General features: G+C 40.5%; 1 protein-coding gene across 1 annotated transcript in view; it reads left to right on the top strand.

Annotated features, from left to right (window-relative positions):
- The window catches only part of Dnai1 (dynein axonemal intermediate chain 1), a 59,415-nt gene that overhangs the window by 7,541 nt on the left and 24,342 nt on the right, over positions 1–27,532 (top strand). The window contains 9 exon segments of the mRNA XM_047524003.1: positions 13,505–13,537; positions 15,119–15,217; positions 15,404–15,484; positions 18,120–18,246; positions 18,532–18,653; positions 18,882–19,001; positions 19,973–20,032; positions 21,353–21,487; positions 25,219–25,303. Coding sequence (XP_047379959.1) covers positions 13,505–13,537; positions 15,119–15,217; positions 15,404–15,484; positions 18,120–18,246; positions 18,532–18,653; positions 18,882–19,001; positions 19,973–20,032; positions 21,353–21,487; positions 25,219–25,303 — 862 coding nt within the window.

Raw genomic sequence — 27,532 nt, 5'->3', positions numbered from 1 at the left:
TAAAACATCAAAAGTCAGGGATCCTCTATATTTTAGATATGCTCACTAAGTTGTAAAAAACCAAAGGTTGAATGTTTTCCCTGATAAGTGAAGAATGATATATAATGGGGGTGGGGAAGAATGGAGGAACTTTAGATTATGTAGAAGGAAATGAGAGGGAGGTGGATATGAAAAATGGTGGAATGAGATAGACATCATTACCCTATGTACATTTATGATTACATGAATGGTATGAATCTATATCATACACGACCATAGAAATGATGTATCCCATTTGTGTACAATGAATCAAAATGCAGTCTGTAAAAAATTAAAAAATAAATAAATAATTAAAAAAAAGAACAGAGGCTAACTCAAGTTACCTCAAATAAAGGCATATTGGAAAACTAGGGATGTGTTTATAACTGGGGTTCATTCTGAAACTGATGTAGGGACCAATGACATGTATTGTATGGTCTCTCTACCTCTCTTAGCAACTATGTTCCATTCCTTATTCTCATTTCCCAACCAGCCAGCTTTCCCATAGTCTTTGTTCCCTCATAACTTTAGTGTGTTTTCAGCTCATTATGGCTGCTCTGGTCTCTCTTACCTCACAAGCATTTCTATCAGTATCTCTGTCATACTCCCAGTTCTGTCTGTGGTCCTGGTTCAATGTCTTAGGAGGGGGATCTGATTGACCATAGCTTATCTGTTCATTCTAGGGTATGGCAACAAAGAATAAGGCTAAGGCTCTCTAAGGCTCTAAGGCTCTCTAAGCAGTCAAAAGCTGTGAGCAGGACATTTTCCTTAGAAAGAGGTACTCTCTTTCTTTGGCTCCTCTAGTACAAAATATAACCTGCTTTATTCTAAAGTAACTTCTGTGTTGTTCCTGATAAATCTCTTTCTCATGAACTGTGCAGAGAAGAACCTCAGATTTCCTTTGGTCCAATGTCTTCATTCATGATTGGTATTTACATTACAAAAGGTTTCTATCCTTACAAAAAAAACCTTTACTGTAGGGTTTAAAAACTAACATGTTTCTGCAATGAATTCTAAAATACAGCATGTTTTATATGTAACTATTAAAGATATTGATATAGGGAACTTATATTCTGGCCATGATGAAGCAATTAGTAGTGGACTTGCTCACCCACTGTAAACAACTACACATGTGGACACAATATAAGAGACAATTGGTTTTAGGCATTGGACGACAGATAACACAGGACAGCTATTCCTGAGGGGAAGAAAACACCCAACACTAGTCACATATTTACCCTTTCTCTCTGCCTAGAGATAATTTCTTGATCATGGCTCAGGGAGATATCGCCAAAGTAGAGCATGATAGTATCATTGAGATAACCCAGCTGTGGAATGAACAGGCAAAGACTTTAAAGCTACTATCATAAATATATTTACAGCTGGGCATGGTAACATCTGCCTGTAATTCCAGCCACTTGGGAGGCTGAGACAGGAGGAGCACCAGCCTTAGTAACACAGCAAGGTCCTAAGCAACTTAATGAGTGCCTATCTTAAAATAAAAAATAAAAAAGGCTGGGATGTAGCTCAGTGGTAAAGTGCTCTGGGTTCAATCCCTAGTACCTCCCCCTCCAAAAAAAAAAATAAAATAAAATAAACATTTATAGACTTAAAGAAAATATTGCCTTAATGGGTAAGTAGAAGTATAGAAAAAATAGAAAAATACAGTATTTTAAATGAAGAATTTATTGGGTGGAACTAACAGCTGAATATGAAAATGGATCCCTGGAATTATTGAATTTGATGACCAGAGAGAAACAATTTGTTTTGTTTTGCTTTGTTTTGTTTCGTTGGTGATACTGGATATTGAATCCAGGGACACTCTACCACTAAGCCACATCCCCAGTTCTTTTATTTATTTATTTATTTTGAGACAGGATCTCCCTAAATTACCCAGACTGCCCTCAAACTTGAAATCCTCCTGTCTCTGTCTCCTGAGTTTCTGGGATTACAGGCATGTACCACTGTTTCTGGCAAGAAACAAGATTTTTTAAAAAGGAGACTTAGTGACCTGTGGGAAAATATTATGTATGTATTCAGATGTATGTAGTTGGAATACCAGAAGTAAAAAGGGAAGGAGGAAAAAATACTTGAAGAAACAGGCGTCAAACAATTTTCAAATTTGGTGGAAAACATATAGAATTTTTATACGCTCCATGAGCAACAAGCTGGATAAATATGAATAAAACCATGTTTAGGGTTCCTCACAGCCAAACTATTAAAAAACAAGATAAAAAGAAAATTTTGGAAGTAGCCAGAGAAAAATGACACATTGCATATAGGAACCAATGATACAAATTATGACTGACTTATCATAAAGATGGATGCCAGAAGATAATGGAATTACATATTTAAAGCACCAAAAGAAGTTTTTGTCAACCCAGAATGCTATGGATAACAATAGGAGAATGAAATAAATACATTTTCAGATATACCAAAACTGGGAGAATTTGTCATCATCATAAATTTTGGGTAAAGAAAAAAGACTAGATTTGTCTTCTGTTTTCTTAAAAAGACATATGATTGTTTAATGAAAAAGCAATATTATTGCTACGTTTATGTAGAAAAAATATGTGACAAAAGTAGGGCAAAGGATGGAACAGTGGTGGTAAATGGAATTATGATATAAATTTATTACATTGTGAAGGGTAAAGTGGTCTAATATTTGTTCTTGGTAGACAACAGTAAATGTAGGATGCATGTTATAAGTTTTAGAATAATTGTACACATATGTGCACAGAAACACATACACAAAATACAAAAAAAGCACAGGTAAAAATCCAATACATAAAATGGTTACTAAAAAATTTTGGTTAATACAAAATTATGCAGAAGATGAACACAATCAGATGGGAAAAAATAGAAAACGAAGAGCAACATGGTAACTATGACCATACCAATACCTTCATCCAAGAGTCAGAGTTTATTGGCTTCAGAATAAAACAGCACTCAGGTGCAATGGTGCACACTTGTAATCCCAGCAGTTTGGGAGGCTGAGATAGGAGGATCATGAGTTCAAAGCCAGCCTCAGCAATGGTGAGGTGCTCAGCAACTCAGTGAGACCCTGTCTCTAAATAAAATACAAAATAGGACTTGGGATATGGCTCAGTGGTTGAGTGCCCCTGAGTTCAATCTCTAGTACCCCCCAAAAAAGAATAAACAGTAAAACTCAACCACATGTTGCCTACAAAAGATATAGTTTAAATGTAAACACATGGAAAGAAACATAAATAAATAGAAAAAATACATATGCAAAGGGCATGTGTAAGTGGTTACCATTATCAGACCAAGTAGTATTCCCAGAAATAAATAGGAACATTTTATAATGATAAAAAGTCAACTCAAGAGAAAGAGATAAAATCACAAAGTGTATACACTTATGAATGGAACATCAAGATATATAGGTTAAGGGCTGGGGAGATAGCTCAGTTGGTAGAGTGCTTGCTTTGTAAGCACAAGGCCCTGGGTTCAATCCTCAGCACCCAAAAAACAAAACAAACAAACAAACAAAAAAAAACCAAACGAACAAAAAAAAACCAAAGATATATAGGTTAAAAACTGACAGAACTAAAAGGAGAAATAGAAATATCCATAATGATAGAGATTTTAACACTCTTCTCTCAGTAATTGAGAGATACAGGAAGTCTGAACAATACTATCAACCAACTTGATCTAATTGACATTTATAGAATATCACATTGAAGAATTGAAGAATGAAAATTACACCCAAGAACTGCAGAACATTCACAAAAATAAACCATGTATTGGGTTATAAAATAAGTATCAATGTATTTCAAAAGGTTAAGCTCTTACAGATTTAATTCAATCCAAGTTCAACATCCATCCATGACAAAAATGAATTTCAGCATACTAGGAATAGCTTGAACAAAATGAATTAAATGATCTCTTAAAAATCTCTAAATATTTAGAAATTGGGGACTGGGGCTGTAGCTCAGTGGTAGAGCGCTTGCCTTCCATGAGTGGAGGCATTGGGTTTGATCCTCAGCACCACATAAAAAAATAAACAAATAAAATAAAGACATATTATCCATCTACAAATACAAAAAAAAAATTTAATTTAGAAATTGAAGAATATACTTCTAAATTACCTGAGTCAAATCACAAAGGAAATTAAAATATTTTAATTGAATGGTAATGAAAATCTATAAAAAATTATGGAAGTGTGGCTAAAGTGGTGCTCAATAAAGACGCTATCTTGGAAAAGAAGAAAGGTTTAAGACCAATGTTTTAAGTTTTCACCTTAACATAGAAAAGATAAGAAAATTAAACCTGAAGTGTAGCAGCAAGATTTATTCACTGGTTTCACTTATTTCATTAATTAATTCATTAAACCATGAGAAAAATAATGGAGAAAATTAACAAAGCCAGAGGTTGGCTCTTGGAAAAGAATAATGAAATTGGTAAAACCTAGCAAGGCTTATCAAGATAAAAAATAAAACATAAAAGCCAACATAAGTAACGAACAATGAGATATCACTACAGATCCCACAGGCATTAAAAGGATAATAAAGGGATATTATCAACAATCTTATGTCATTAAATTCCTCCCCTTAGATGGAATGGGTGAATTTCTTGAAAAACAATTTACTTTAACCAAAAGAAGAATTGGAGAATAACTTATATCTATTAAAGAAATTGAATTCATAATTTAAAAATTTCCCACAAAGAAACTCAAGGTGCAAATGGTTTTTCTGATGAATCATATCAACTATATAAGGAATAAATAACACAACTTTATTTACTGGGTTCAGTGGTGTACACCTGTAATCCCAGCAGGAGGATTGCATACTTACCAATCTGGGCACCATAACAAGACCCAAACTCCTAAACAAACAAACACCAATCTTACACAATCTTTCAGAAAACAGAAGGTAAGGAAACAAAATCTCAACTCATTTTATGATGTCAGCATAACCCTAATGTCAAAATCAAAATTATTATACAAAAAGAAAATTACAGTCTGACATCCCTCAGGAACATAAATGCCAAAAATCTTCAACAAAATTTTATTATATCTGTTTCAGCAATATATAAAAAATAAATATCAGACCAAGTGGGTTTTTCCCCAAAACCACAAAATTAATTTCACATTTAAAAAATCAAAGTATTTCTTCACATTAACAAAATAAAAGAGAAAAATCATATGATGATGTCTCAGTAGATTCAGAAAAATTCAGTGACATCCATCCACAAAAGATTGCTATAAAGGTCAAATGGTACTATGTACTCAAAAATGTTTAGTAAGCTGAAAGACGTTAAATAAAGGCAAAGTATTTTTCTCGTTATTCCTCTGTTATGACACCTGACATTTACAGTCCTTTCTGACAAGGACATCTTGGGACCTGGACAACACACTTTTCAGTTATTCCTTGTGTTTTCTCAGAAAGGGACTCAATTGCCTTGCATGTCAGACTATGGTGGAATAATAAAATGATGGCAACCATAAAATCTACTTTTCCACTTATACTTGAGGGCTTGCTGTGTACTGTGCTCTGAATGAGTGCTCTGTATGTATTGTTTTTACTTTATTCTCACAGCAATTCTATGAAAAGAGCACTAATATTTTTTTCCACTTTATGGATAAGAGGATAAGGATTAGAGAATATATTGCTCAAGGCCTCATATATAGTTTGTGGCAGAGCCAGGAATCCAGCTGTGTCTTACTCTAGAGCTCTGTCTTTTAAACTCTATGCTGCCTTGCCTCCTGCAGCCTTATCTGGAAAGGGTCCAAAGGAGTTGGCTTCTGTCCTCCCGGACTTCCAGGGAGGCATGGGACTGGGCTTGTATTTCCTTTTCCTGATTCCTAAACACTGTGCTAATGTTGCATTAGTAGGAAAGAAAAACATCTTTTGCTGTACTTAGTTGATTTTTAAATTCTCAATTAAGTTAAATTATTGAAGTAATGCATGGTTACATTAAAAATATTAAAACCAAGACAATGAATATAAGGTGAACAATCTTAGTCTCCTTCTCCCACAATTCCCTATTCATACTGCCTGTACAAGACCATCCTCAACAGGTTCTGTATTCTCTTCCAGAAATTTTTATACATATGCAAATATACATACACATGTGTTCTTAAAGTAAGTAGATGGCAGATGGGTCTCTATTCCTGTAACTTGCTGCTTTTTTTTTGGCAGTGCTGGGGATCAAACCTAAGGGCCTCACTCATGCTAGGCAAGCACTCACCACTGAGCTACACTATTAAACCTGTGACTTGCATTTTTATTTAACAATGTGTTTTGGAGAGCTTTCCATAACAATAGAAGAAGGTTTTTACCTCATTCTTTTATTTTTTTCAATAATATACTATTTTAAAATTCACTTTAATTTTCTTTTCTTTTCTTTTCTTTTTTTTTTTTTTTTTTTGGTACCAGGGATTCTTAACCCCTGAGCCACATCCCCAGCCCTTTTTATTTTTAAGACAAGGTCTTCTAAGTTGCTGAGGCTGGCTTTGTTTGTTTTTGTTTTCTTTGGTGGTTCTGGGGATTGAACTCAGGGCATTGTGCATGCTAGGCAAGCACTCAACCAACTGAGCTATATCCCCAGCCCCCAAATTTATTTTTAATTGGTAAAAATTATATATTTATTATGTACAACATATTTTTAAACATGTGCACATTGTGCAATGACTAAATTGAGCTGATTAACATGCATTACCTCACAATTTCTCTTTTATGCTGTTATTGTAAAAACACTTAAAACTTGCTTTTCTGGCAATTTCAAGAATATAATACCTTGTTATTAATTGTAGTCACCTTATTGTACAATAGTCATTCTTTTTAAAACATTAATATCCCCTTAAATTGCTATTATTTTATTTATCTAATTTGGTCCCTATTGATGAATATTTTTTCCAGTTTAAACATATTACAAATAATGTTGCACATAAATTTTGTTTTCAAAGTATCCAATCTTGCAGCAAGCAGGATACATAAGATGTATGTATAAAATTTCTATAAGAAATATTCAAGAAAATAGAGTTGCTGAATTGAGGGATATATGCATTTACAATTTTGATACATATTACCAAATTATCCTACAAAAAGTTTGCATCAATTTGTATTCTCAGTACAGTGTATGAGAATGCCTGTTACCTTGCATAGCACCATTTCAAAACTTTGAGATCTCTTTCAACAATGAACACTTATTAGGCACTTTCTGTGTGTTTCAACATTGCACTAGGCTTTGGAACTTGAAATGCATTCAATATAGCTGGAGGAAGATTTGTTGGTGAATTGCCATTCCTTTGGGACCAAGAGCTTCTACTCTTTTAGAAACTGAAACTGCAAGCTAGTGAGGTATTTAGTTTCAATTTAGCTTAATGGAAACCTGTTAGTGAGTTTTAAATAAGGACCAAGAAACTGAAATGGCAAACAAAGTCTCTTGGGCCCCAAGAAGGAGGATAGAGTGTCTGGGTTTGCATGCTTTGAAGAGCCCCACTTTCCAGGAACAATCCTGTTTCAGCATTTAATTATTTGATGGAGATATGAGCTGCTGAAGACTTTAGTCATTCCTAGGGTGGGTGCTTCCTAGTAAGCAAATTATGCACAGATCCTGTGTGACTGAGGGCAGAGCAGGATCTATAAATGGGAACATAATGCTGCCAACCATCATTTATTGGGCATGAATTCTGGCAAGGCACCATAGTATGCACTTCATGTGCAACTCATTTAATTCTCATGACAAGCCTGTGATTGTCTGACAGGGAGTTGTTTCAATGCCCATTTTAAAGATAAGGATACTGAGGTTCAGAGAATATAAGTAACTTGCCTAGGATCATACAATTAGCAGGTAGAACAATGGACACTCAAACCCTAGGTATGATTGACTTCAAAGTCTATGCTTGGGCTTCATGGTTCCATATGATCACATCCTCATTTTAAAAAATATTGTCTCTTCATGGTAGGGAACGACTTAAGAATTTTTTAGGGGCTGGGGTTGTAGCTCAGTGGTAGAGCACTTGCCTAGCATGTGTGAGGCACTGGGTTCAATTCTCAGTACCACATATAAATAAATGAATAAAAATAAAGGTCTATCAACATCTAAAAAATATTTTTAAAAAAGGGGATGGGGATTGGACTCAGTAATTGAGCACCGCTGGACTCAATCCCTGGTACCAAAAATAAAAATAAAAAGATTTTTTTATCTCCTTATTTATCTCTAAGGTATACTCAGAGACTAATAGGTCACATACTGTTTAGTGGCTCATGAACCAAAACAGTGCTGATAAATGCTAAGTGAGTGGTAATAATCAACTCTTAGATTAACTAGAAATTTTGTTCTCAAAGTACCGTTTCATGGACCATATCATTTGACATGAGCAATTCTTATTAGCCTTGTCTTTAAATGGAACCAGCCAGGTGTTGTTATGCATGCCATAATCTGAGCAACTCAGGAGGCTGAGGCAGGAGGATTGTAAGTTCAAAGCCAGCCTCAGCAACCTAATGAGACCCTGTCTCAAAATAAAACAAAAAGGGCTGGGGATGTTGCTTAATGGTTAGGCACCCCTGGGTTCAATGCCCAGTACCAAAGTAAATAAATAAATAAAATGGGAATCACTTTTTTAACCTACGTGGCAAGGAGGCTGTAAGGATGGGGTATAATGACTATCTAGTGCCCAGTACTGTGCCTGGTCACTAGTGAGTGAGTATAGCTAGGGGTGGTAATGGTGGTCAACTGGTCTCTGCTTGTCCCCTCTCCTTTCTTGTCCCTTCTGCAAATTGTGCCTGCTAAATAGACTTCAGACATCTGTTCTTGATGTATAACTGCTGTAGCAGTATTAGCTATCAAATTCTCTCTCAGTTCCTATCCATAGCTTTCCAGACTTCTTTGGAATCTACTCTTTGTCCTTTGGCTTCCTCAAATGTCCCGGGATAGGCTGAGTGGGACTGTATTGAGGACTGGGCCAAACTAGGAGGGATATTAACCTAATGATCATCCAAGAGTGTGCTAAGCCAAGGAGGTGGTCTAGAACTGTATCTGAAGAACAAAGTGGTTAGCTGGGCTCAGTGGTGTACACCTGTAATCTCAGTAATTCAGGAAGTTGAGGCAGAAGGATTACAAGTTCAAGGCCAGCCTAGATAACTTAGTAAGACCCTTGTCTCAAAATAAAAAAGGACTGGAGGTGTACTTCAGTGGTAAAGCTCCACTGGAGTTCAATCCCCAGTTCTGGAAACAAAACAAAACATAAAATGTGGTTAGAGGCTCAGAGAGGCAGTATCTTCAAAGGGTCTATGGACCCATGTAGAGGCTGATCTGACAGGGGGTGTTGTGGCCAGACATCATGGCTAATCATGTAATATTGAGGGAAGAAAGCAAGATGCTTGGCATACGGCAATGAAGATGACTGAGGAAAGAAGTCCTGTGAACATGGCGAAGAAGGTGTTTTGTGGGCAGCCCCTCCTAGGTCAGCCATTCTTACTGTCCAAGACTCAGGGGCCTATCTGACTACCAAACACACAGGCTCAGTCTACCTGCTTACATGGTTCTTTCCTGTATAAACTTAGGGAATATTGTAAGTGACCATGTGTGACTGTGGGAGGAAAGAGTAGGAAAGAGGTGAATGGCCTGATAGGGAGCTCGGACTTCATCTCACAACTGAGATGGAGGCTTTAAATCAGGAAAGTGACATATCAGATTTATATTTTAGGAAGATCATTTAGAGATAGTGAGTAGAAGTTTAGCTTCAAGTCCTGATCAATTTGTAGTCCATTACTTGATCTCTTTATGCCTTGATTTCCTCATCTGTAAAATAGGAAAGTGATAGCTCTGAGCCCAGAGGATACTTGTAAATATTAAATGAGATAATGTTCATAAATAGCTTATTAATTGACTGACTAGTAAGCACTCAATAGCTCAAAATGATGATAGAGATATAGTCATTAAATTGGGAAGAAATTAGAGACAGAAGATCAAATGTGATTAGGTAAAAGACAGTAAGAACCTGAATTAAGGGGGATATAAATGGACTGGATAGTTACAAAAGATATTGAAGAAATAGAATTGTTAGACTTTGAAATAAAATGCTAAAAGATAAAGATAAAAGATAAAGATAAGGCAGGCATGTTTGATGGCTTCTGTTTCTAACCTGAGTCACTAAATGGATGGTTGTTACACTTGCATGAGACAGGGAATACTGGAGGAAGAGACAGTTTGGGATGAAAAAAGAACATAGTGAGGTTGGATTTTAAGATATTGAGCACACTGTGATCATGAGGTAGTGGGAAGTCTTAAACAACAGAAATAGATTTGAGCTGTATCATAAGGTAGAAGATGAAGTTATGGATGGGGAAAGGAGTATCCTGGGGGAGTATGTAAAATAAGAGGATCCAGGGTCAAACATAAATCCCTGGAGGGAGGGGCCAGGATATTGAGAAGGAAACATTGGAGAGATTGGTGACATGGAAATGAGGAAACTCTCCTCTACCTAGAGAAGTTTCAAAAAGGAGGGAGGGACCCCTCAACAATGTCAAATCCTGTAAGAGAACTGAGAAGTGACCACTAGTTAGCTCAGTGGTTGCTACTACATCCAAGTGCTAGGCTCTGTGCTAATGCTAAAGTTGAATAAGACACAGTTCCTGCCTTCGGGGTGTTCACAATGAAATCTGTAACCATGAGAATAGAAAAAAAGCTCAACTGTGAAGGAGTTCAGGCTGGGAAATCAGTTATCACATTGATCACTAAAGTTAACTTGTCTGCTGTGGCAGGCTGGGTAGGTTTCCACTTCCTTCCTCACTCCTTTATTGATATACCACCTTGGTCAATGAGAACAACCTGCCTAAGAGAAGAGGGTTTTCTTTGGTCAATACTATAAAAATAGTGAGGATCCAAAGCTGAAAGTTTCAAGTCACCTCTCATATATACTGCAATATTATGTATGCTTCTTTTCGTAATATTGTGTCCCCTTTTGTAGACCAAAACCCAGAGACAAGAGAGCATCTGTTTGAAGATACATTTGATTCTTAATCTCACTGCAGTCAGTACTTGTGGTAGTGATGGAAGGTGGGAGGGAGCCTGCTCAAACTGAGGAAATAAACAGTAGAAGGATATAGGAGGAAAGTGGTAATATGTCAGGAAAAGTTCGATAAAGAATGAACAGAGGTAGATTTTTGTTAGGCAGAAGTAGCAGGAGCAGGAAGGGGGAAGGGAAAGATGGCATTCCTGGCAGGAGGAATAGCCAGATGCAAAGCTGGGAAAAAGAAGAGGTGGGAAGACTCAGGCCAGGTTCAGGGACTGAGTAGCCTTCCTGAATTGCCCCTCAAAAACCTAGCACATGAGGGCCGAGAGAGCAGGCTGGAATGGAGACTTGGGGCCAGATGATAGAGTTCTGAGGACCTGGGGAGGGAGCTTGGGCTTTCTTCTGTGGTTTGATGGCTTGTGGGAGGAACCATCAAAAGCTTTTTAGGAATTCAGGCTTGTCTGTCTCAGGCTTCTCCTTTTTGGAAGACCAAGGGTCCAGAGTGGCAGCCTGACATTCAATCTCCTTTGCCATGGTTGGGAAGTCAGGGCTGTAGCTGATTTCATTGGCCTGTTTTGCATTTATTATAGTGTGGCTTTTATAGTGTGTTAATTGAAATATTTCCAACTGCCAAAAACAATAACATTCAAATTGCCTTGTCAGTTCTTTATTGCCAGATAAATGTTTTACAGACATATTTACAGGGGGCAGTTGTAACTGGATCTCATTTTCTATTTAAGTCTGGTGATTTGGGTTGGGATTGGCCCTCCAGTGCTCTGTTGTGGGCCGGAAAGCTGGTGGACATTGCAACGCTTCCATACCGTTACCTTAGGGATCAGAGGCTCTTCAAAGGAAAGAGTTTTCTGGCTCCTGTGGCAAAGCCTCAAGAGAAGGGTTCCCATCACTGGAAACCTTGGAAACCTGGCAGAAATCTAAACCCTGCTGCCTGCCCTACCAGTAACAATTCCAGATCAAGCAGAGCCATGTTTTCTTTTCCCTTGAAACCCTTTTCCTCCCTTCTACCATCCAAGCCTCTCCCACAGAGCCTATTGTTATAAGAGCTGTAAAAGCCCATTTGCTCTAATTCCCTCACTTTACATTTGGAAAACTGAGGTCCAGAGACTTCTGCAAGATCACACAAATGGTCAGTGATAGAGCTGGAAGCAGAGGTCTCTTCCCAAGTGCATTCTGCCACCAGTATGATCCCGCTTCCATTGGCTCATATTCTGGCACCTTGACCCTTGCTTCAGCGCTCTAAGCCTGCCTCTTCCAAGGTCCCCTCCCTAACACCTCCACCCCACACTGAGTCCCCTCTGGAAACCCTTTCTGAGCATGCCAAAGTGGGTAGGTACCTGTGTGCTCTCCTATAGCAACCTGTGCATACACATCCCATTGCTGGCACAGAGCCACCTTTCAAAGGAACATATACTGAGTGACTGAAGAGCACTGATCACACTCATCTGCCCTCCACAGACCCAGAGCAAACTTTTTTTGTCTTTGTACCACTGCTTAGGTTAGTGACTGACACATAAATAGATGCTCTTCAAATGTTTAATGAGTTGAATCCAACATGCTGCTTGTGATAGCTTTTTGTCATTATACAAAATACCTAAGACAGGCTACTTTTGAAGAAAAGAGGTTTATTTTAGTTCATGGTTCTGGAGATTCAAGGGCATGGCTCTTGCAACAACTCTGCTCTGGTGAGGACCTCATGGCAGATGAGACAGTTTGTGTAAGAGGAAGGATCACATCTTGAACCAGGAAGCAGAGAGAGAGGAGCCAGACTTGCTCCTTTTATAACCACCCTCTGAGAACTACCAAGAGGTCAGAGAAATACTTTAATCTCTTTTGGGTCATGCCCCCAGTGACCCAAGGAGCCCCCACTGGACTCTACCTCTTAAATGTACCATCACCTCTTGACCACTGCTCTGGGGAGTAGGCCTTCAACCTATGAACATTTGGGGCACACTCAAACCATATCCAAACCACAGCACTGCACTTCAGAACTTAAAATTTCAGCACGTTAGAACTACAGCTAGGCGCAGGGGTGCACACATGTAATCCCAGCAATTTAGGAGGTTAGGCAGGAAGATCACAAGTTCAAGGCCAGACTTAGCAACTTACCAAGACCCTGTCTCAAAATAAAAAATAAACAAGGGCTTGGGATGTAGCTTAGTGGAAAAGCATCCCTGGATTCAATTCCTAGTACCAAAAAAAAAAAAAAAAAAAAAAAAAAAAAGAAATGCCCAGTACTAAATTACCTGATTATTCTCCATAGGTAATCCCTTTGAGTCTGAAATGGTTGCCTCAGATACAGGATCTCCTTGGCTGGGCTAAGAAATACATGTGGCCACTGAAAGTGGCACTGGAACTGTTCCTGAGACTTGGGAAAGCTCAATATCCTTTGAATGTGAGATCCTTGGGTAGAAGGACCTGTAATAACGTTTATGATATTCTCACGTCAATTTGCTTATGACTTACCATCTGTTTCTGTTCTTCTTTCAGAGCCTCAGCATGGGCAGAGGAACCAGGAAGAGAGTAAGTGCTGAGATCCCATCTTCTTAGCAAGAAGCTAATGGCATTTTTTTCCTTATTGAATATTTTCTACATATTTTTAGAAAATTCAAATATACTAGAAGAATATTAAAATTATCCTTAAGTCTACAACCCTGGGATATACTTTTACTTAATATGTGATGTTATATCTCCCAGAAATTTTTATGCACATATAAAAATTACATATATTTATTTATAAGTAGAATTCCATTGTTTTATTTTATAATCTATTTTCACACAAAATATTTAGAGTATCTTCCATTGCTAACACATACACTTTTACAGGATCATTTGAAATTACCACATAATATTTTACCATATGTTCCTTAGGGCCATACCATAATTTGTTCAACCATGCCCCATTGACGGACATTTAGATGTTTCCTTTTTTTCCACTATTATTATCAATCCTCTAATGAAAGCTCATATACCTAAATCTTTGGGCATGCCCTTTGTTATTTCCTTAATGTAAGTTCTGCAGGTAGAAATTTTTGTCAAATAACATATAGTTATTAGACTTTGGGAAATATTTCCAAATTGCTCTTAAAAATGGTGTGCCTGATTTATGGATGCCTGCTTTCTTACAACATCACCAGTTCTGAATGCTAGTTTTGCTTAGTCGATTTATAGTTTTCCAATTTTATAGTGAAGAAATGTATTGTTTTAATTTTGCATGTCTTTGCTTGCTAGCAAGGGTGAACATCTTGAAAAATATGTCCTGGTCACTTTGGTAAGGTGTTTGTCTATCAGGGAAAGCAAAACTTCTAGTCCTTTATTTTTGGCTTAAAGTAACCAAGTGCCAGAGAATATTGCTTTAAGAGTAATCTTTTTTTAAATCTTTTTTCTTTTAGTTGTTGATGGACCTTTATTTTTATTTATTTATATGCAATGCTGAAAATCAAACCCAGTGCCTCACACATGCTAGGCGAGTGCTCTACCACTGAACCACAACCCTAGCCCTAAGAGTAATCTTAAAGGGGAAGGGAGGAAGGGAGGGAAAGAGGAAGAACTGGGGATTGAAATCAAGCAAACTATGTTATACTTACTTCTGAATACATGAACTCCACTATCATGTATAATACACTAAAAAAGAAAGAAAAGAGTAACTTTAAAGGTGGCATAATAGAAGGTCTATTATAAATTAGAGTGGAAATAGCTTAAACAACAGGTTGGCATCCTTTCCGGATGTCTAAGCCACTTAGAATAAAGCCTTGCCTTGACAACTGCTCCTGGACATTGCCTCCAAGAATTTAGGGAAAGCAGGAGGGAGGAGCCATTTCTTCTGGTCCCACTACTTGGGCCAAAGGTCCACCACAATGTTCCAGCTAAGCCCTAACCCCTGCAGGGTGGAGGTGGCTGTGATCTTCATAACAATGTGAACTCTGGATTGAGCAATTCATTTGGACTGTTCCGTGAGTGGTCTGTTGCACATTTTATATACTATACTCAATAGGCAGAGCTTGACTTCTGGGAGGATTTATCAATGAAGGGGCTTCCTGTAGCATTACTTGCTTGCCCAAGCAGATTAGGTGCTCCTAATGCTTATATGAGGTTTTTGTCCAGGATGAAGATTCAGGGACTGAAGTGGGAGAAGGGACAGATGAATGGTCCCAGTCCAAAGCCACAGTTAGACCTCCTGACCAGCTGGAGTTAACTGATGCGGTGAGTAAGCAGCTTCTTATCCTTGCTTCTTCCACCTCCTCCAGCTTCAGAAATGTGTTCTTCCACAGTACAGATTAGAAACCTGCACAGAACCTGGACATGAGATGTCTACTGATACCCTAAGCCTCAGAGGGATCCCCTGGAGGGATCTTCATGTATGACCCTTTTGGTATTTCTTTCCCTCAGGAGTTAAAGGAGGAGTTTACCCGGATCCTGACAGCCAACAACCCACATGCACCCCAGAATATTGTCAGGTACAGCTTCAAAGTAAGTCATCCCCTCCCGGGCACAGCCTCTATATCTCCTTGGAGTGTCAGTGACTTGCCACATTGCAAAAACCTCTTCTTGGCTCGTTTGGGGATTGTTTTTTAAACAGATTCTTGGCTGAAATCCTGGGATTTTGCATGGAGTTTTCCAGAGATTTAAAAAAAAATTTTTTTTATGCATCTCCCTTGCAGTCTTATTAATTGCAGTGCCTTAAGTGCCCTGCAGAGTCACTTTTTTCTAAGAATCTTTAAAAGAATCATTTAGTTAAAAAAATACTTTTCCAATAGGTAGGAAGCAGAAAGGAAGAGAGAGAAAGGTTCCAGGGAGAAGAGAAACCCAGGGTATATCCTCAGTGATCTACTTCCTCCAACAGGTCCCACTTCCCAGTAGTTCATTCAGCTACCAATAGATTAATCCACTGATGAGATCAGAGCCCTCATGATAAAATAATTGCCTAAAACCCCCATCTGTGAACACTGAGACTTTGGGGGACATTCCCTATCCAAACCAAAGCACAGGGCACCTCTATCATTATAATAATAGTTAACATTTTATTGAGTATTAATATGAGCATAATATTTTTGAGCATAGAATATAATATTATTATGTGTCAGGCACTGAGATAAGTATTGAGCTTTTACTCTGTGTCAGACTCTGGGACATAATGATGAATATTTGTTTTTATTATTTCAATACACTATTTTGCAAATTAGATATCATAATCTTATTTGTTATATGAAGAAACTAAGGCTTAGAGTGATTAAGCCCAAGGTCATGCAGATTAAGGATTTGAACCCAATTCTGCCTGCCTCCAAAGACCATGCTCTTAATGAGTTATTGAGAGAGGAGGGCTTCATGGTGACTTTTTAAGGCAGAGCCTCCCAACCTGTGTGATAGGAACATTCCAGCTGTCTGGGAACAGTTAGGTCTGGTACAACTGGAAGCCACAGGCTGGTTTCCTCTGCTGTGAGATTATCCCAATGTGCTATATAAATATAATCATTTTCCATATGACATGAAAAGGAACCTTTGATCTGTAATTGAATTTTAGTGGTTGCTAGGATGCTGATCAGTGAGGGTGAATCTATAGGAACCAGACTATAGGCTCTATGAAAGCAGGGATAGTGTCTGCTTTTGCTCAGCTTTTAATCTTGGGCATCTCTAAAACACTTGGCACATTTTGGTAGCTCAAAATTATTTGTTGGGGCTGAAGTTGTGACTCAGTGGTAGAGCACTTGCCTAGCATGTGTTAGGCACTGGGTTCAATTCTCAGCACCATGTATAAATAAACGAATGAAATAAATGTCCTTCAACATCTAAAAAATATTTAAAAAATATTTGTTGACACTCTGGAAAGCAGTACGGAGATTCCTAAGAAAACTTGGAATGGAACAACCATTTGACCCAGCTATCCCACTCTTTGGTCTATTTCTAAAGAGCTTAAAATCAGCATATTACAGTGACACAACCACATCAATGTTTATAGCAGCTCAATTCACAATTGTTAAACTGTAGAACCAATCTCGGTGCCCTTCAATAGATGAATGGATAAAGAAACTGTGGTATAAATACACAATGGAATATAACTCAGCCTTAAAGAAGAATGAAATGATGGCATTTGCAGGTAAATGAATGGAGTTGGAGAATATCATGCTAAGCAAAATAAGCCAATCCCTGAAATCCAAAGGCCAAATGTTTTCTCTGATATATGGATGCTGATCCATAATGGTGGGGGTCAAAGGAAGAATGGAGGAACTTTAGATTGGGCAAAGGGGAGTAAGGGCAGAGGAGAAGGTATGGGGATGGGAAAGATGATGGAATGAGATGGATATTATTAACCCTATATACATGTAAGATTACATAAATGGTGTGACTCTGCAACATATATAACCAGAGAAATGAAAATTTGTGGTCCATTTGTATACAACGAGCCAAAATGCATACTGCTGTCATATATAACAAATTGGAACAGATTAAAAATTGTATGTTGAAGAGTGAATGAAACAAGGAATCTAAGCTTAAATCTTGGTATAAATTTTTTGATCCCATCCCCCCAGCAAAGAAGAATGAATGAATCCCTAGGTTGCCTGGACTTTGGGGCTTTAAGTTTAATCCTGCTTCTCATTTACCGTGTGACCTGGACAAATGTCAAACATAAACCTTTTGTGGATCTCTGTGGTACTCTGGGTGGACCAGGAGGATCAGGGATTTTGTTGTCTCTGATCATTTATTCAGTTCTGGCATTCACTAACATACAATGGAGAGAGGGCTAGGCTGGATGCATTTGATTATCTGACCTGCCCAGAGTCTGGTGAAGCAGGTGAACTGGAATCCCTTGGCATGGATGTAGGAGACAAGAAACGGAACAAATGACAGGTAACTGTGGAGCTGTTTCAGGTTGGGAGAAGGTATTTTAAAATAAGTCTTTTATTACAACTTTCAAAAATACCTAATTTTATTTGACTCCTCTTGTTTAAGCTGAAATTCAGTGAAAACTTCAGGTGAACTGAGGGTTTGGTGAGTTCTATTTCCTATAACAGAGGTGGGCTATATATCTTATAGAATGAAGGCAAACTACATTCTAACAATAGCCCTTTTGGGGACTTTGGTATGACTCAGCCCCTTCTCTTCTTAGGAAGGCACATATAAGCTTATTGGCTTTGTGAACCAACTGGCAGTTCACTTTAGCCAGGTTGGGAACTTGATCCCCAAAGATTCGGATGAAGGACGGCGGCAGAACTACCGTGCTGAGATGGTGACAGGTAGGACTCTAGACCAACCCGAGGCTGCAGCCCTAAGTCTGATCACTTTTCTCTGGTTACTCTAAGGAATTGATCCCTATGGCAGAACTTTACAGAGACTCTCCTTAGATAAGAACTCATAGATAGCTGACCTGAATAGGCCTGGGAACTAATCCATGATATGTAGGCCAGGGAGGATTTGAGAAACAGGCAAGGTCTGAAAGGCAGGAGCCATGAAGACCCTTCCTTGCTAGGGGCTGGGGGAGCAGTCCTGGACTTTGAGCTTATTGGAAGTATCCTATCAAGGTTCACAGGAGTCCGCCAAGGTGGTGCTTTCAGACACAGAAAACCTTGAGGAAGATGAAGAGCCCAAGGAAGCAGAAGCTGAAGCTGAAACTGGGAGCCAAACAGATGTGCCTACAGTTGAAGTATGGATGATGTTGCTCTCTATCCCACCAATTCTAGCTCAGGCTGTGGATGGAGGCTTCACGGGTAACTTGGGGTGGAAGGAGGGAGACTGAAGGTGAGAAGTTAGAAGCTGCAGGTGCCAACACATCTGGCAGTATCTTCTCTCTCATCTCCCTTCTATCCTAGGACAGGATCCCCCCCCTTTCCTTTCACAACTGAGTCCTGATCCTCTGGGTCTTTATTTACAGGCAGTTGAAACAGTGACTGAAGAAGAACTGATAACTCCTAGGCAACCCAAGGAGCGAAAGCTCACTAACAAGTTTAACTTCAGTGAGAGAGCCTCACAGACCTTCAACAACCGTCTCCGGGTAGAGTCCTCACTGCAGTCCTTTTACTTTGAATCTCTGTGCTGTTCGTGGCAGGGAAGAAGCAGTCCTGATCCCAGTTTAACCAGCCCTCAACTTGACAGGGGTGATGGGGCAGATCACAGTTGACTTCTTCAAGGCAAGCTGGGAGCACATGTTCAAAGCCTTGTAAGCCACCCAGACAGTTCAGGAAGAGAGAGACAGGAGGCTGAAGCCTCCATAACTCTACTGAGAGATTGAAACTTGGACTGAGATTTGAAGAGAGAGAAATTAGGACCTGGGGAGAAGAGAGCCAGTGGGTAGATAGCCTAGGAACCAGTTCATCTGGAGTTAATGGTCTCTGTGGTAGAACAGCTGGAAAAAGTATAAAGTTTCCCTGGGAAAACTATGGAGGATCCTGAGAACTAGGCTGTGGGAGCCTCACAGGACTTTAGGTAAGGGCAGTGTTCTATAGAAATGAATCTGTGATGGAGGGAGGGGTCTATATAAGTTCTTAAAAGCACTTCATCATCCTGTGTGATCCCTATACTGACATTGGGTAATTTGGGTGATATATAATGGGTGACTGTTTCTGGTGGAGCCAAACTCCAGTATTAGGGAGAAGCCTTCTTAGGGCAAGGGACATTATCCTGGGGTCATGGGAGGCTGACCTCTATGCCCTGTGTCTGGAGTGTGGCAGTGGGCTGGCTTCTTGTAGATCTGTCTACCAGTTGGAATTTATCTTGGTTAAAATTGGCACAATTAAGCTTCACGCCTTTGCTTTCTAGCTTAGGTTTCTTCTGAAGGAGGTCAGAATGGAGGAAATGTGGACTTTGATGCATCATTCAATTCTTTACCCAGGCTTCCCTACTTCCCCAGCTATGTCCTACTCCTTCTTGAGATTCAACCAAAATGCTTCTCCCAAAAATATACTGTTGGGTTAAGTGAAGCAGTCGAGGGCTTTCTGTGGGTTTCCTGTTGTCATTGTTCTCTAGGATCGAGATTGCCAGATGGAGCCTCCTCCCAGGACAAACTTTTCAGCCACAGCCAATCAGGTAAGACCCTGGGCCAGTCTGAAATCACCACCCCGAGTCCCATGCATCCTCATCACATTCAGCAGCAATTTAATTCAGCAGGGTCTGGTTAAAGACTCCTCTGGCAGTCTGGCAGTCATCCTCCACCTCCCTGTTTATTGCCATGATTATCCAGTCTCTGAACACCAGGCATATGAGACAGTAGGTCTCCAAGAGTGAGCTCAGGACCAGTCACTTGCCCCTAGGGCAATACTGTTCAAGCTAGAAACAAGTGTAGTTTCTGTGTCTTCTTCTAGGACCAGAGGAGAACCATTGTTCCCATGGATTCTCTGGAGTCCGTGGCTCCTTGCAGCTGACCCTGGAGTGTTAGTACTCTGAGTCTGCCTTCCCAGCACCCTATAGCATTCCTGCAGACCCTTATCCTTCCCCCTCATGTCTTGCTGGATGAGCATACTGATTTGGGCAGGTTCTGGTGCTAGAAGACCTGAGCTCAGGCTCCAACTTTCCTGTTCCAGTAAGATCCTGAACAAACCATACCTCCATTTCTTTATTAATGCCTCAATTTCTGTCAAGAGAAGAGGACAAGTTGTCTTACAGAATTGTTGTAGGGCTCTGAATGAGATAATAAATGCTGAAGTACTTTGCAGTGTGGAATACTGGCCCATGGGTAAATTTTTAAATGTAAGGTGTGCCTGTCTGGCCTCCAGGTGCAGTGACTTCCCAGCTCCGGGGAACAGTGTGATCTGTGGCATTTGCCCAAACCCAGGTCCTTGCTGCTGCTTCTGCTACTATCCTTGGTCTTCCTCTCTTTATATTCAGTTGGCAGGAGTTCTCTTACCTTTTGTTTATATTGATTTAATGCCAAGGTATGGTCAGTGTTGTAGATGGACAGTATGAACTTTGAATATTTATTTTTAAAATATACAATATAAAATTGTATTTTATACATATACAATATAAACTTTTTAAAATTTTCCTAATTGAAAATCTTATAAGTCACCAACAAACATATGAGCTAGCCTGATGTTTGCCCATTGTTCTGCCTGGTGGGGGTTGTATGCTAGAACAGTGCTGATCTCCAGCTGAAGACCCAGATCTGGGCTTCAGGGTAGATAAGCCCAATGCAAAAGTGACCTGAGCGCTCCTTCATTCCTGTTCTTGAGCTGCTGGTTAGCAGGGAAGGCAGACATTGAGTATGTAATTACAATGGGCCAAACAGAGGATTTACAGAGGTGTATGATAGAGGTTAACATGACTAACTCCTCAAGCTCTGAAGGTTGAAAAGGAGCTGACTAGGAAAGGCTGTGTGCTGTAATGACCCTCTCATCTGCCCTTGTCTAGTGGGAGATTTATGATGCCTACATGGAGGAGCTTGAGAAGCAGGAAAAGACCAAAGAGAAGGAGAAGACAAAAACCCCAGTGGCTAAAAAGACAGGGAAGATGGCCATGAGGAAGCTGACATCTATGGAATCCCAGGTTTGGTTGTGGAGCCCACAGCTTTGTCACATAATATCTAAGTGGGTTCTTGGCCCCTGGATAGATAGAAGCCTGGCTGTCTGGGAGAGCTTCATAGATACTTAAAAGAGGGACTAATTCAGAGGTGTGAATAGTTCTCTCCCTTGGGGGAAGATGTGAGGAGACTACAGTTGCCTCTGGTATTCCACCACCATCATCACCTTCCCCCCTCCCTGCCTATTTAATATAGGTCTAGTAGCTGTAGGGATTCAGGATCATTGGGCTAGGGGGTAACAAAATAAATGGACTTTATTGAAAGTGTCGTATGCATCCTGGGGTTCTGTCTAGAGTGGAGGTGGGCTATGAGAATACTCTGAGGTTTGGGAGGGTGAGAAGCTCTTCTGCTTTCAGTCCTTGGGTTTAATTTTGCCTGATACTTAAGGTGAGTCTTCAGGGACAGGATCCAGATCAAAGATGATCACAGATACCATCAATGCCAGAACAATGAATATGACCATCCTGGACTCTTTACGATGAGGAGCAATGTGGGAGTCTTTATAAAGGTCATGGTTGGGGGATGTGGAGGGGTGTAGCCAACATAGTTTTGGAGTTAGTATGGGAGTTACAGCAAGGCAAGCATGGAGATGTTCAAGTGCCACATTTCTCTCTCTGATAGAGAGAAATCTAGGTCAGGAGTCAGGGTCCCAGTATGGAGATCAAATAGGTGTAACCCGCAATGGAAGAGATTCACAGGAAACTGGGGGCTGGTTTCAGCACCTCGGAGAGCTCCCATGGTCACTCTCAGGGAAGCTGTTCTGCTCCACTCCAGAATAAGAGTTAAAGAAGTTCTGCTTTCTTTGTCAGAGGTGTGCCCACTTCCTCTCAATTTTCCATTCCACAATGCTGATGTTGTCACAGTTAGGAGGTTTCATGGTTCTCCTCCATGGCTTAATAGAAATTATTCCAATTTAGTTTCATTCAATCACTGACCAGGCACTCAGTGATCATACAGTACTAGGTACTGGAACTCTAAAGTAAAAGAAGCCCCTGTCCTGAGGATTGTTCTGTGATCTTTGGCTCCCCCTGCATCATTTCCCAGAGGTTAGAGACGGCAGAGTTGTCTTTGACTTGGGTCAAGGTTTATGTAAAGATCTATCAGGGTTTTGTTGATGGGCTCTGTTCTGGGAGCCATGGTTGCAGAACCCCAATTATAATAATCAAAACCTAGTGGCTGGGGATGTATATCAGTTGGTAGAGTGCTTGCCTTACATGCACGATGCCCTGTGTTCAGTCCCCAGCACCACAAAAAATCATCATCATCAAAACCCAGAAACCAGAAGAAAAGTCTTTGTGGCTAACTGGAAACTTACCTGGAGTCTAAGCCCTGCCAAAGTTGGTGTATAACACTCTCAGTAGAACGAACTTCCCCCCACACCATCACACTGGGCTCTTCCAGCTTGACCAGCAGGGAAGACTGAAACAGGCAGATTCCAGCCCTCTGGACCAAGAGGTCACAATGGAGGCAGGACACTGGGACATATAATGTAACCCATTCCCAAGTGAGTGTCTTGGTGTCCAACCTCTCCTTAAAGGAATTGAGCTCTAAATGGGAATACCAAGTACTAAGCCAGGCTGTCTAAGGGATAGAATGGGAGTGGCAGTCACCTTTGCTTTGCCCAGGTCCAGTGTCTATTTAAGTTGATATAAAATTCAAATGTGCAGGAGGGGAGACAGAGTATCAAGTTTGTGATACTCTGTAGGAAGGTATCCAATGATGGACCTCAGGTCTAAGTCTCATTAATGATTTGGGGGAATGCATAGAACTGAATGTAGGCATGTCTGATCTGATTAGGCAGGAATGGGTAAAAGGGCTCAGAAGCCATAAGTTTAGTCAGAACCAATAAAGGGATGTGACTGCTCAAGTTGCATAACATCCAGAACAAGAGAGGTAATAAGCCACTGTACTCTCCTTGGAGGATATCTGGAACCCTGAGTCTCCCAGAACCAGGAGAGGATAATCAGGCTAAGAAGGGACCAACCCTCCTTGTGAAGCAAGAGGATGGGCCTTGGAGTCCACAGACCTCGGTTTACATCCTGGCTCTGGCACTTATTCACTGGGGCTTTGTGAAAACCTGTTTCCTCATCTGTAAAGCCATCCTAACAATACCTACTTTACATGATTGTCATGAGAACCCAGGATAATGTATGTATGGCTCCAAATATAGTACTTGCCTGTTACTGATAAATAGATGGTGGCTATTGTTATTAATATGTCAAACCATGGCTGATGGGCTTGGCAGATTTACCTCAGGAAGTGCTGACTTTGGGGAATAAGCATGGTTCTGCTACATCAGATGCGCTGTTGTTAGGCATACAGTCCTTAAGGCCAGAGGACAGAGTTAGATCTTAAGTAGAAGACCCAGGGAAGCAGGTGTCAGCTAACTGACCATCTGGCCACAGGGAATGCTGCCTCATATGGGGAGAGTTAGGCATGAGGGGAAGCAGCCAAGAGGAGAGGGTTGTGATTTTGGTTGGGAAGTAAGAAGTGTAGCTGGGACCAGGTAAACTCTGGGGTCTGTGATTTTAAGACTCTGATGTCTGTTCTCCTCAATCTGTTTCTGATTAAAAATTTGAGTCAATTTGAATTGTGGTAAAGACCCTCAAAAAGCAGTTTCCTAGTACAACTTTATAAGCCTCCACCACACTCCTGCAATGTTTTCTCTGACACCACTTTTAACAGTTACCACCAGAAAATGGGTTAAGTCAGAACGTGTGCATGATTGCATTTAATCCTCATAATGACTCTGAGGCAGATGCTGCCATCCATCCTCATTTTGTCACACGGACTCAGTGACTCAAGAAATTAAGTAACTTGTTCAAGGTTGTTATCCAGCCTCTAACAAGTAGGATAGGATAGAAATGTAGGTCCATGTGTTCCTGGAACCTATTCTCTTCACCGTGACCTGGCGCTGCAGTCCCAGAGAGCCAATCCTCAGGAGTCATAGTCTGGCCCTCAGGAGTGGCTGCCCACTCAGCTGGTTTACTCCTGCCGATCTACACTAATCATTTTGAGCCTTTCTTGTTAGCCCCAAACTCTTTGCTCCTCTATTAACTTGCCAAGTGGTTTACCTTGTGGATATATGATACTCATAATGAGTCATTTTCCCTGATGAAAAACTTCTGCTTTCTCTTTGGCCTGGACAGTGGGCAGGGCCTGGAATTAGGAGTCTCAGTTCTGCCTCATATTCTGTGTGCACAAGCACATTTCTCCCCGCTTTAGGCCTTGATGGCTTCCTTGACCTATGACTAAATAAGGGGGTTGGAGATTTCTGAGGCCTTTAATGGGTGTCTGAGCTGGTGAAACCTCTCTGTTCCCACTGAAGATGCCTCCTACTTATCCTTATCTACTTTCCCCTCCAACACCCTGCCTGGGCTCTCTGGTGCCTTTTCTAGTACTCAGAGAGATGCCTCTCTAAAACAAGCCCAGAATGAAAGGATGTGAAACATACTCTATCCAGGGCCCAGATATGTCAGTTGAGATCCCTTGTACCACATGTGAGGGACAGGTTCTTGGAAGGTGGTGGCGGGGTGAGTTGGACCTTGAGCTATGCAGAGATACCATTGAAGAGTCATTGGAGTGGCAGTGTTGAGGAAGGATTGCTGAACCAAGTGCAAGTCTAAGCTCCAGTTTAAGGCATATTACCTTGCCAGATGTTGGCTTATTAGGATGTGTGGTTTCTGTATTCCCACAGAGTGATGATATCACCAAAGTGACCCAAGCAGCTAAAATTGTAGAGCGGATGGTCAATCAGAATACATATGATGATGTTGCTCAAGGTAAGATTTAAGGTGCTCGTGTTTAAAACTACTCATAGGGCTGGGGAGATAGCTCAGTTGGTAGAGTGCTTGCCTTGCAAGCACAAGGCCCTGGGTTCAATCCCCAGCACCACAAAAAACAAAACAAAACAAACAAACAAACAAACAAAACTACTCATAAAAGACTGTTATTTGAGTCTCCCATGCTAGTTCCTATAGAGGCAAGAGGAAGAAAAAAATCCCTCCCTCCTCTGGATGTCATTGAGAAGACAAGACTTACACAAATCAACCATGAACAGTAGCACAAGAACACATGGCCTTAGTGATGAGATCTGACAATGGTGTAGCAAGAAACACCTGCACATTGGTGATCCAATATCATCTTCCCATGGTCCTGGGAAGAAGGCAGAGCAGAAATGATTACCCCTACTTTGCACATCAGACATCCGAGGCCAAGGTCACCTAGCTAGTGAGTTGGCAGAGAGGTCCCAAACCTAGGTCTTGAGCTTCATTCTGTGTTCTGTTCTCTACTCAGTTTGGGATGCTCAAGTATGACAGAATGTTCTAAATAAACAGAAACTGCTCTGGGATCCTCACAAAGGTGAAAGGACTATAAGGGATGAGTGGGAGCAGTCAAGGAAGGCTTCATGGAGGTCTGAGCTAGATGCCAAGAGATAAGCAGAGTCTTAGTAGGATGGCAGAAGGGAAGATGTTCAGGGCAGGGGACAGAAGGCAAGAATGGGTAGGAATGGACTCTGGGAACAAGGGGCAGCAGAAGTGGTGAGAGTTCAAGCTGGAAAGGTGGTTGGAATCAGTTTTTGAAGGGTCTCAAATATCACAAGGGATTTGAGATTTCTCCACAGATAGTTGAGAGGCACTGAAGCCTATTAGGCAGAGACACAACTCAGTGAGAACCGGGATGAAGGAGGATATAATTAAGCAAAATACAAGGACAAAAGTGAAGGTACAAGTTGGAATGGGGTTTGCCACACCTGAATCATAGAGGATGGAGAAAAAGGAGCAGTAATAATAGTGAGAAGAAAAAAAAAAAAAAACCAGCATTCACTGCGAGTGGCCTGTGTGAAGTATTGGGCTGTGTGATTTATGGGTATTGTTTTATTTTTTCTTGACAGTTATTCTGTGAAGTGAATACCATTGTTATCTTCAACTTATAGATGTGAAATTCAGGCTTGGATGTTGCTACTGGTTCAAAATCACAGCTAGTGGGAGCTGTGAGTAATTGAACCAGAATTTGAATACAGGCCCCTTGAATCCGTTACCTAACTACTTTACCATGAGGCTACAGAGTCATGGAGCTGAGGAGATGTTTCAAATAAACACATTCAATAGATCTATCCTGGTGATTAATTAGTGATGAGGTGAAGAAAGAGATTGATTCAGAAATGCTTAAATCCAGGGGGCCTGGGAAATTCTGGTGTCTTTGACAGTGCCAGGGAAACGGAATCCTTCCCATGGCATGAACAGCACATTCCCAAGTGGCTTGTATTTCCCTAAGAGGTTGTGCATTTATTTGGAGCAGCTGCCTCCCCAGAGTTGGCAGCTCCTTGCTGCTGGCTGGTCTCCTTTGCTGACAGCCTAGGGCTCTTCTTGGTGACTTGATGTTCATTGCTCACCCATGGGACATAAAAAACCAAGGCTGCCAAGACCAGGAGCCTAAACAAGCCCCTCGTTATCATTCAGACTGGAAAACGACCTTGAGTGCTTTTCAAAGCTGTCAAAGTACACAGCAGCTGTGAATGAATTTGTCACTCACACAGCTTGGCTTCCTGAAACCCAGCCTGTGCAAGTGGTCCGCCAAAGGGCTGCAAACCTGATTAATATCCATGGAGAAACTGGCCTTGTGAACCACTTTCATTTTAAGAACACAGTCACATAAAAATGCATTGAACTTTGATTTTTTTAATTGCATACCCTTTTTCCTTTGGGAAAGTGTAATCATGAAGGAGAAGTGAAAATAGAGAAGTGTTACCAATTAATCTCTCTAAAATGAGGTACTTTCAAAGACAGCCCAAGCTCAGGAATCTCTGAAGTGATCAAGGCTTGTGCCTTTCTGACCACCTGAATCTTTTTGTTCCAAGATACTTTTGAAGTCTGAATGTAATCTCACAACCTCAAGGTTTAGGCCATTGTGAGAGAGGCTGGAGCAGTGCCTGGGCTTGACCTTGATTGTGTTGGATGAGAAGGTTCATTTTCTAATTGATCATTCTTGTTTGGAAAGAAGACTGAGAA

This window comes from Sciurus carolinensis, chromosome 14 (genome assembly GCF_902686445.1).
Source record: "Sciurus carolinensis chromosome 14, mSciCar1.2, whole genome shotgun sequence".
NCBI lineage: Eukaryota > Metazoa > Chordata > Mammalia > Rodentia > Sciuridae > Sciurus > Sciurus carolinensis.
This window is presented reverse-complemented; position numbering and strand designations above follow the sequence as displayed.